Source organism: Stylophora pistillata, chromosome 4 (genome assembly GCF_964205215.1).
Source record: "Stylophora pistillata chromosome 4, jaStyPist1.2, whole genome shotgun sequence".
In the NCBI taxonomy this organism is placed as follows: domain Eukaryota; kingdom Metazoa; phylum Cnidaria; class Anthozoa; order Scleractinia; family Pocilloporidae; genus Stylophora; species Stylophora pistillata.
The window spans coordinates 18,131,818-18,143,229 of NC_142522.1; the positions used below are offsets into that span (position 1 = coordinate 18,131,818).

At 38.6% G+C, this 11,412-nt stretch overlaps 1 protein-coding gene across 1 annotated transcript in view; it reads right to left on the bottom strand.

Moving 5' to 3' along the window:
• Positions 1–1,526: 1,526 nt before the first annotated feature.
• The window catches only part of LOC111325352 (non-lysosomal glucosylceramidase), a 15,708-nt gene continuing 5,822 nt past the window's right edge, over positions 1,527–11,412 (bottom strand). Inside the window, exons 6-20 of the mRNA XM_022929163.2 lie at positions 11,341–11,412; positions 10,713–10,824; positions 10,257–10,410; positions 9,414–9,539; positions 8,537–8,694; positions 7,975–8,079; positions 6,993–7,100; positions 6,680–6,765; positions 6,501–6,566; positions 5,549–5,655; positions 4,933–5,075; positions 4,535–4,653; positions 3,599–3,712; positions 3,137–3,214; positions 1,527–3,011 (exon numbers count right to left, since the gene is read on the bottom strand). The exon at positions 11,341–11,412 is cut by the window's right edge and continues 234 nt beyond it. Of these exons, the coding sequence (XP_022784898.1) occupies positions 2,748–3,011; positions 3,137–3,214; positions 3,599–3,712; positions 4,535–4,653; positions 4,933–5,075; positions 5,549–5,655; positions 6,501–6,566; positions 6,680–6,765; positions 6,993–7,100; positions 7,975–8,079; positions 8,537–8,694; positions 9,414–9,539; positions 10,257–10,410; positions 10,713–10,824; positions 11,341–11,412 (1,812 nt within the window). The 3' untranslated portion in view covers positions 1,527–2,747. The remainder of the gene's footprint in view (positions 3,012–3,136; positions 3,215–3,598; positions 3,713–4,534; positions 4,654–4,932; positions 5,076–5,548; positions 5,656–6,500; positions 6,567–6,679; positions 6,766–6,992; positions 7,101–7,974; positions 8,080–8,536; positions 8,695–9,413; positions 9,540–10,256; positions 10,411–10,712; positions 10,825–11,340) is intronic.

Consider the following 11,412-nt stretch of genomic DNA (forward strand, 5'->3'; position numbering starts at 1 on the left):
TAGTTTAAGATGATATAATTGTAAAACATTAGTAATCAATAATTATAGTATTATAGCCATTAATCACAGAATTCTCGATATATTGACGAAAACTGGAAAACGGCTTGATTTTCTTAACATCAAGAGATAAAGAATTCCAAAGTTTTGGACCAGTGTAACTGAGAGAACGAATGCCGTCTTGAGTGGTATGAACAGATTTAACAATTAACAATTATTCGCCGAAGGCGAGGTGAATATCGTCGAGTAATCCCCGAGACGAAGTCGAGGGGATTATTCGACAATATTCACCGAACCGGAGGCGAATAATTGTTTTAGTATAATTTCAGAGCTGAACAACAGAGAAAGTTCTAAAATCATAACATTTTAGTAACATTTATTAACTTTTTATTTTAACATTTTATATAAACCGCGTGGAGCGGTTTATATAGCGTCATATAAGGAACCGCTCGACCAATCAGATTGCTGGAAACTCTTTGCTCAGCTCTGAAATTATACTAAACAGATTACATGAATGAGTAGAAGATACTGGGTTGAAATAATTAGCAAAGCAAGACGGGCTTAGTTTATGGTACCACTGATAAACAAAAGAGAGAATTTCAAGATGAATTATATCAGAGAATTTTAGGAGTCTGAGAGACTTCAGCAGTGGCTCAGAATGAGATCTAGGGTCAGAAAAAGTCATTACTCGGACGACTCGTTTTTGCAAAGTAGTTAATGAATGCAAGAATGCTCGAGATTTGTGTCGCTTAAGTCGCTTTTGTGGTTTTTCTTGTTGTTTTCAACATAAGAAATGAAGGCTTAACTCAGGGGCATTTTGCTACAGAACGCGACATTTTGTGCGAGTTTAAATAAAAATTGACTCGACTTGACTAGATCGCTATGATTACAACCTGGAGAAAACGACCACCAAGAAATTACAAGTTTTGGAAGCAAATGTTTGCTTAGCAAGCTCCGATTTCTCGGTAGCCGCCTTTGAATCATGATGAATTCTGCAGTGGTGAAGATCTGAGGGTTACTCTCAACACTTAAGTCAACGCAGGTGTTTCTGCTTTTGACTTGTCTTGTAAACATAGCCGGGCAAATCCACCCGTGTTTTCGATCCAAGTTTCGACCAAAGTCCAGGCTTCCTAATTACGTGCTGCTGTCCTTCTTACTTAACGTAGAGTACTTCAAAGACTACGAACACGTCCTTAGTACCTTGGTCACCTATCCAAAACCCAGTGGCAATGCGTGGCGAAGTGGATCCACCCTCTCGTGAAACATGTTAACTGGTTGTGCTCTGAGGTCAAACGGCAAATAATTCGGCGAGGAGACCAAAAAATTTCAAAATTTTCATATTCGACAGCTTTTATTTCAACCGAGGGTTTCACGCGAACAATGCAAGTGACACAATTAGTCATGATGAGAATCGGTAGAGTCCTCCAGTTCGCCCACCGATCGAAACGAGGCGCTGGGTCTTCTACGTCCACCTGAGTGAAAACCTGAGCTTATTATATTTGCTTCACGTAAAAGGGCACACGGTTACATTGCGGATAATGTAATCAATTTATTTCAGTTCCCCTTGTATAATATATTAGAGATACTTGAATTTGATATGTACAGTTTTCTGAAGGATTATCATTTCTGAATTAAATTAGTCTGGTTATAAATGTTCTAAAAACCCCTCGTTCTCCCTGGCAAAAACCATATCCCCAGTCCCCTGCTCAATAAATACATTAGTAAAATATACCGACGATGAATTAAAAATTTAAAAATACATTGAATAATAAGTATAATACGACAATAATTCCACTCAAATTAGAATATTACAGGCCGTAGGAGTAGCAAATAAGTTAAGCCTTGAAGAGAGATCACCCACTATCCTTAAAAATACATCTTCAATTACAAAAAACATCTTCAATCAAAGTTCTTAATCATTATTAGTTCAGTACACGTCCTGCATGTTCATCACAACATTTAGGTGATTTTACAGAAAAGAAAACAAATGAATGTTGTACATTGTATAAATAATGTACATGGTATGCAGCCTGTAACAGACTGCTTAAAAGACACACTTTTACCAAAGTTAGTTCTGATCCAGTGTACAATCTAAAACTATTTTCTCTTCAGTTTCAGTAAAGATACCAGTAGGTGGACGACAATAGTGTGTCGAAACGAAGTTCCCGAATATTCATCTGCTTCATTAAAACGAGCTGAAATAGTTAAAAAGTTCAAATATAATATTCCTCTCGTAGCCCCCCCCCCCCCCCCCCTTATAACTAAAAAGCCATGGCGACTCCGCTGGCCTTTCTTTCCGATTCTTTTGTTGTATTTTGTCCATCAGGCGTCACGTACGAACAAAAACTGCTAAAAACAACATTACAAGAGATTAACCAAATTTCAATCTCAGACTAGTGTAAGGGTTGCCATTTTTTTAACTGCTCGGCCAGAGGAAGTGGCAAAAACTGCTGTGAGGTAAAACTGGTTACAATTAAATACTTTCACAATAAGAATAATCAACAGAATAAACACAGGAAAATTCAACCTTGTTTCCAAGGTTGTTTAATTTGCTCTCTTTGGGAAAAAAGATAAACAAACCTGGGAACAAGGTCGGAATTAATTCTAGGGGGTGACTGCGTGCGTCTGAAATCTAGATATAACTTAGTGAGATGTCGATGAAACCTTCCAACATAAATAACGAATGGTGAGTTTCTATGCAATTACTTGACTTGTACTCCTTCCGTATGTATGAGATAAGATCCGTTGGGTCAATTTTCGCTGGAGGTGTTACAAAATCCGTTACACTGAGAGAAGGCATTGTTACGGCCAGCGGTATCGTCTTGTGTGGCAGGCTTGCCTTTTTTTTCAAGAGCCCACTGCATGGCCCAAATACTCAGCGGTCTCATATACCCCAACGAGCGAAAGTTGCCATTAGCAACAATAGCCTCTGGAGTCTGGAAACCCATTCCAAGTCTCTCAAAACAAGTGTTGTAAATACCACTGGCTGTTTTGAAGCCCTCAACCACTAGACCCTATAGGAAAAACAGACTTTCAGCTTCATTTATAACAGAGACTAGTGAATTAGTTACATTTCCAAAGTAAATTGGCACATAACATTCCAGAAAAGTGATGCCACGTGTAATATTATACACATTACCTCCTGAATCATTGCAGCAGCAACTGCGTAGGTGATACCAGTCCAGACCTCCTCGGCCTGTAAACTGCTGGTGTCCACCTATCAAATGACACCGGATTAGTCAAATCGTCTAAAAAGAGAGAGAAGACTGTCTCTACTTTTTTAGCAATCCTCAGCAACACTTTTCACACAGCTATGTTCAGCCTCAACAGGCCCTAACGCGCCGGGAAAATATGTCACCCAGTGTTCTTAAGGGTCAAATTTCAGGCTTTTGAGGAAAAAAGGGAAGAAGACAGTTGTAAGCGCCACAGACAGGAGAAATCATTGTCACTACAAATGTTATCACGTGCGGTTTCAAATTGTTGTTTAGAGGCGATCAAATTTGTCGCAATAGGCATGTACAATCCGGATTGTAGACAATGCAATTTTATTACTCTAGAACCAAATAAAGACTTCATTCTGATTAGAGCAAAATTGACAAACCTGGCCATTAGGTCTCATGCCATTCACAGCACCCATACTACCATCTTGGAATTTAAGCACATTGTACTTGTAGACGGTGTTCAGAGCACTGAGTACATTTGCTTGTGGAAACACCTGTGAACAACGGTGAGAATGAGATAACGGATAATTAACATTCTAGAAAATTTCTAGTTGTTTACTTTTAACATTTTTAAAACAAATGGTGATCAAGCATTTCCGTTTATATAGGGTATTTTGCTGCTTTTCAAACTTTCCCCATACGTTACCCGCCCATGACAATTTCCTATTTGTGTCCCTCTTGTCTCTTGTTTTGACGTTCTGTACTTCCCATTCACTGGTTGAAAGTGCTCAAGCGCCTTCCCAAATGCTTTAGTAAACTATAACCACAGGTATATGAAGGACCATCATTGAAAGATGCTTATTTATTCACATTTTACTATTGGTTAAAGTACCTTTACGACACATTTTTATTAGTATTTTTTCTAACTTATATTTTCTGCATTTTTAGAATTGTACTTTAATGTTTATCCTTTCTTTTCAAATTTACTTCTTAATATAGTGTCCCCAATTAGCGTCATTATGACGCTAGATGTATTTGACCCTCAAATATAGATACTTACTTACTTACTTAAGTAAACTACAACCACAGGTATATGAAGGACCGTCATTGGAAGATGCTTTGCTGTCTTTATCAGACAAGATATCTCAATTCTCTACCAGATTTTGAGCATTAAAATAACAAATGAGTCAAAGATTTAGTCTGAGAGAGAATATGGAGCTAAAATGAGAAATCATAGAAAATTCCAGTCAGGGTTCGACGCGAGGCCGTCATAGTCCTTCTTACCCACAACTTACAACAATGAAACACTGACCCAAAAGTCCTCCACTTTTTGAAATACAAAGCAAATCACCTGAAAACCGGCTAATTTTTCTTACCCTGTCGCTTGGTGATTGTCCCAAGTCACATGCCTTCAGATACCACTGGCCAGCCATTTGATCCGCCATGATACTGTCGTGGTATTTACTGGTACTGCTGTCGTAGTTGTAGTACGTCCCTAAAATATTATTCAACCAGATTACATATTCCCTGCAATTTCACTCAACTGACGAATCGTCTGTTCTTTAGGACAATGGTATATATCATGTAATCTATTTACACCCTACCAGTTCTCAAACGTTGTATTTTAACATAAACAACTGATTGACTGATTGATCGATCCATGAAGCAACAGCTCGTTTAGCTTTAATTCAAAGGGCAGTGTTTCGTTTCCTTGGGTGAAATCAGTTGCCATTATATCGGCAAAAATGTTTGAAAAACATATATCTAACATTACCGTTCCACAGCAATTTGTTGTATGCCCTCTTTCCTCTTTTGAGGATGTTGACGTATTTGAGTGCTTCGTTTGGTACTCCCAACACCTGGGCTATCTCCTGCATGACGCGTAGAGACGCCAGCCACAGTCCCCCACAATAGGCACTATGAATAAACCAAAGAGAGCTTTTAGAGAAAAAATTCAGTGCTAACAGCATTAGATGCAACATACTTAGATAATTTGACGCGCGCTTGCTACACGCTAGACTCCACAAACATACCTGCTATTGTAAACGGAAATCAGACTTTGTATATAACGAACAGTAAAAAAAAAAACATGGAATGGAATTTATTGGTTCAACTTCAGATGTCATGGGTGCACACTTAAAACGAAGTGGTGCATTCCTCAAAATAGGACAAAATGGGAGACGCAGTGGCCTGAAAGTTAACATGCTGTATTTCGAGTCTAGACCTTCAAGTTCCAACCCCGGTCAGGTCATTGTGTTGTGCTCTTGTCTGGTGTTGTGTTCTGAAACATTGTGGGCCACTTGGCTCGAGTGCAAACCTTACATTTGCCTTTTTTATAAAAGGAAATCACTTGTGATAGTAGGGGCAAAAATAGGGCGACAAATGCATACCTAGGGCCTGTCACTGGCCAGGCATCGTAAGTCTGATCTGCAAAGCCAGAGTTTTCTATCAAGCCATCACCATCTGTATCGTACACACTGGTTTGGTTCATAACTGTCTGAAAATAATCAACAAAAAGCCAACGGTAAAGTTATCTCGATTAAGGAGCTGGCGTAAAGGCCGGTTGATAAACCATACCGGTTTCCAATAATTAATGTTGCTATCAATACTGAGGACCGGTTATTTAAACGTTTAGCCGCTGTTTAACAAAACCGAGTTTTACACTATCTTGAATTTCACTCAATCTTTTCCTTGAACGTCAGTTCTCATGAACAGTGTCAAGAGGGCCGAAAGTTAGCAGTGGAAGGACATTTATTTAGTGAAAACAGCACTCTTATAGAGAACACGTAAGGCCCACTGCTTGCGTAGAACTACGGTTTGGGTTAGACCTCCTCTAAATATCCGGACTTAAGTGTTCAAATGATCAATCACAACACAGTGAGCAAATGAGAATGCGATTGAGGAACTTAAAAGCGCTTCGCAAGCACCACCTATACCGTCTTTGTGTTTATTCGAGTAAATGGCATGCGTTTTGTTGTCAGTTATAAAATGGCCTGTGCCTGGCCATCAGTCAGTCAACAATGGAGACAACTGAAAGAATGGGTGAGGTTCTGGGAGATGGCAATTTTTGGTTCAGCCTATCTTTTGTCTCGTCTTTAAGCGTCAAGGTGACTTTTTTGCCGATATGGGCGAAGGATAGACTGCTTTGCAGCCATTTCCGGAGTCATCACGCTGGGGGAGTTATTCGCCTGGCGTGACGACTCCGGAAATGGCTGCAAAGCAGGCTTAAAAAATACCAAAAAAAATACGGCTTAAAAAATACGGCTTAAAAAATACCATTCGCCCCGAGATGCACATATCAGAAAGTTTGTGATTTGTTAAAAAAAAGTTAACTTGAAGTACCTTCGCAATAGGCCACATGTCTTTGAGGTATTGAATGTCCTTTGTTGCCTTGAAGTCTCGATATACCTACAATGAAAAATTCACTTATCTGTGAATGTGACGACCATGAAATCAAGAAAACGCAATATTGACCTCATCGACAGTAACGGCTGACCAGTAGTTTTAAAACAAGGCCATACCTGTAGGACAAACTTGAGGTTAAGATCTTTCCAGTGCGCGGTGTCATGGATGGTATAGGCATTTACTTTCTCCCACGGCTCTTCAGCTACAAAGTAATCATCAACTACATATATAAGACTCATTTATTCTAATTATGCAATTCTCGAGTAAAATCAAACTTTGAAGATCTCACGAGGCATTTCTTTGTTCAGCCTAAACATGTATGTACATGGTATTTTTCGGGGTATTGACAGAGTCTTGCACGGGGTTAACAATTTCTCATGACCAGAGAGTTTTACAGCAGCTCAGTGAAAGCTGGCCCAACACAGTCACCTGGATCTCCCACATCATGTGGTATGCATCCTGCTACCTTCCTTTGACAGTTTCGTCCATTCATCATTGTCAGTATAGACTGATCATCTGTCTGATTCACAGTCTGAGCTGTAAGGTGAAATTCACACATAATGAAACAAATATAATTCACATAATTCGGTACAATATTTGTCTTGCACAATGTATGAAGTGAAATGGCAGATAAGGCTTCGGTCAGAATTTGAAATGGATGAACTATGAACAGGCACAAAGCAATTTGCATACTAGGCTGATTGTGATAAATTCTAAAAGGGTCACTTAAGTTACAAAAAAAAAAAAACAGAAAAGATTGGCACCTTTGAAAACAAAAGCTATCACACTTTGCAAACATTAGAAAGTACAAAAGGAAGGTGATTGCAAGTGAGAAGAAAAGAAGTAGTTAGCCTTGAATATTGAAATTTCTTGACACACACTGATATTTAACATACTTCTCCACCTAATTTTTTAAACTCCTTTTACTTTGTTGATAAATTCAAAGCTTCAACACACCCCCTCTGCCCCCCCCAAAACAACTTGGGCATTTGAACTTTTGAAGAATTTTTTGAATATTTGTTCAAATGCTAATTGTTTTCAAATGCCCCACCCAAGTACCAGAATCGACGGTCAACCTTTTTTGTAAAGGGAAAAATTAGCAACTGTGACTTTCTAACCTTTACACACGTTTTAAAATATAGACCTTGCCAACCTTTTCTCCTGAGCCATTCATTCAGGAATGTGAACTCGTAACCTTTAAACACCTACATATAGAAATATAAAACACTTGTATTCCACTGGACAGACTTGACACTTCCAGTTCAAATTCCCCACCCCAGCCAGGCAAGGTTAAAATTCCTCATTCCCTACACATGGACAACATCCAAATCCTGGGGGTTAACCAGGGAAGGGTGGGGGAAGGGAGGGATGATAAAGCTTTAAATTGATTGGCGATAAGATGATACTATACCCATGTCATACTGAAGACTCAGTTGTAACTTTGGCCACAACAAGGCAAGTGCAAATGATGCATAGAAGTGGACATCATATGTATTGTACATTCTGTATTCATGGCCTGCCAGGAAAAGATATCAATTTATTGATTATTTATTAACTGAGCACAAGGGCTGTACTGGGGAATATTAGCCTGAGGTTGTCACATTACGGACCAAGCGCAGCAAGGTCTGTACAAAAACAACCAAAGGCAAATATTTCCCAGAACAGCTCAATCAAGCAAGGTTAGTAAGTATTTTATCATATGGCACATGGACCAAACTTGATTGTTTTGAATTTGTGGCTTTCACAAACAAAAATACGTGGCTAATGACAGTTTCAGTCGAAAATCCCAAACCAAGTACGCGCCAATGAGAATGCTTGGATTTACCTTATGACTGCCTTTCCATACAATAATTTTTTATATGACTGTAAGATCATGACAGAGTGTCACCGGACCCCTCATAACATTACTGCAAAAAGCAATCATCTCTGATTAGCTTTTGTAAAAGTGAAGATACACTTCTTTGTCATAATACCTTCTAAATAGGCAAATCTACCATGCTCCTTTACAAACTCTGGAACAGTGGTTTTGTCATTACTTGTGGCATCATCGACATCCATCCAGACCGTTCCCCCATCAGCTACAAAGTACAGTTCATTAAACAAAGCTGACTTGTACCATGAGGGCAGTGAACTACAGCAAAGGATAAATCAAACAAAGAAATATTTTAGCATGTGAAAACCACTTGAAATTAAAGTGAATAGTTTGTAAACCAGACAAGGTATTTAGACATTTATATGATGTAAAGGACTCTTGATAACGTTATGAAGAAACTCAACAAAAGATGGAAGGTAACATAACATCTAGTTTTGAGTGCCATAGTCTTTCTGAAATGTCCGTACAAGCGAAATGGGTCATCGACATGTTTTTGTGAAAATGAACTCAGGACTCCTCCCGGTTAGCTCAATGGATGGAGCGCTGGACTGTTGTGCGGGAGGTCAAGGGTTCAAGCCCCAGCCGGACCAACACTCAAGGTCTTAAAATAATTGAGAAGAATATGCTACCTTTCTCTAACATCAAGAAATGGTTAGATATTCTAGTCTTCTCAGATAGGGATGAACAAATGGAGGCCCCGTCTCCTACAGGGCCAGGGGTAGGAGGCGTTAATTTCCCATGCACGAGATTACTGTGTAATGGATGTCCTCCCCTGGGGTGGGATGGTTGGGATTTATTGGGTGGACTACTCGCATGGTTTGCATATGTTCCGTTCTAGTCCTACCCTACTGCGGTAATGCAGTGAAAATGGTTAGGACTAATGGTAACTAATAATGAAAACAGTTTATTTTAATCTCCTTTATCCAATGTCAGCTACATCATCTGCTGTCATCAGAGTACTATGTTAACATACTTACTCATTTTCTAAAATTGGTTTTTGCCAAGCATCGATCTTGGATTCCCACTCAGGATAACGCAGAAGAGCATGACAACAAAGTGCTTTACTTGCATCACCATGACGACCGAAGAAGCGAGTGTAAAACCTTAAAAAATTGATGTGATTCAGTTCACAAACAACATACAACATATGACAATAGTCTTTGTTCCTTCAAACTGGTGTACCTTAACCCCTTTGTTCATCTTCAAGAGTCTAAATCTTAAGACCTGCATTTTTAAAAAAGCCTCAAATGTTTTTCTTTCTTGCAAGAAATGGGATCTTTTCATAAAGAGATGGACAGTGTTGGTACTGACAGTATGAAACATTTTTCTGCATCAAATATTGAAGAAAGAAACCAAATTAACCAAAGCACAAAAATTATATTCTGACAAGAAAGATTTGTGGCATGAATATGTGTTGTTAAAAGTCTGCACCTTTCTTGCAAGAAATGGTCATGGTATCAGGGCTCCATACTAACTTTTCAATTTACTAGCCGAGTGGCTAGTGACATCTTAGATGTTACAACAATTTCAGCTTGTTTACTAGCCAAACTGGCTAGTGGAAATTGTAAACCACTTGCAAAACTGAATTTCTACTAGTCTGTGGCTAGTGGGCTACCATTAGTGTCGAGCCCTGGGTGTGATTTTTTATTACTCCAAATAAAGAATCAAGCATTTAACCATACATGCAGATGTTCTAAAGTGTCTCATGTTTTACTATTTCAGTCATACTTGATTTGGTTACTGTAAGACCTGTCCTGGTAATAATTAATACAACATGGCTTGTTTTCTTCTCCTAAAATTTTCAATTTATGATAACATACCTGTAATGTTTCTTTTTAGAGGATCCAAAATAGACAACGGGATTATCCCACGAGAGTGAAAACTCCAAGTTAGCTTTACCATGGGGTGCTATTCTTGTTGTAGCTGCTACTGCTGCACAGAGAATGTGCTCCTCTTTAGATAGCTCACTCGGTCCTGGATAACAAATAATCATAAAATGGAAAACATCAGGTTGATTCCAATTCAAAATTACCAACAAATTTGACAACAAGAAACAAAAAGTTTGGATAAAATGTGGTGAAAAAGAAAAACTCATTTGTTGAATAAAATCATTTCTTGAAAATAAGAACATCTAATAGTTCCTGCCACTTTAAATATCTCACAGTTAACTGTATATAATTCAAAAGCTTTATTTAAATTGAACTAGAGCAGAACACATCAACTTATTGGTATTTCTGACATTAAAACTTGGAGTTTTTAACAATCTCCTCTTCTACCTGTTGTAGAGTTGAGTTTGCCATCATCCAATAGATCTTCCCACACCCTTCTACAGGGACTGTGCGCATCGAATGCAGTTTTTGTTGTCACAGTGACACTGTTTTTTCCAGCCTACGTATAAAAAGAAATTAGTAACACTGTAGTCTAAGCACAAAACCACAGCATTAAACACTTGCTTTTGTTTGGAGAAATGTACCCAACCTGGCCTTGAGGACAAATAGCTTGTGACCTACCATCCCATCAAGAGGTTGAGATTAAGAGGTATCAGTATCAACGTAAATTCTGCAAGAGAGCAACATTGGAAGCCTTCCGCTCCTGTTGCAATGTAGAGGTATAAGTCTGACCCTTAAATCACCAGTTTTTCCAAGGACAAGTCACCTTATATGAAAAAATTTAATGTACTGCACTAACTGTTGCAGGGCTGAAAAAAGCTTCAAACATCCAAATGTTCAGGATTTAATGAAATTCAATGAAACAATTATTCCATATGTGTTTGTTGAATGTGAGATTGGTCATAGCCAGCTCTATGCTACACACCTCATTGTCTCTTAACCATCTCATATCCCAAGCACACTCAAGGAATAATTGTTACATATTCTGGGTGTTAAATTTGATGCTTTGGTGTACCTGATTATGTGCCTTAGCAGCAATTCCAAATGTATATGGCTGGGTTGGGTGTTTATGATGAAGAAGAACTCC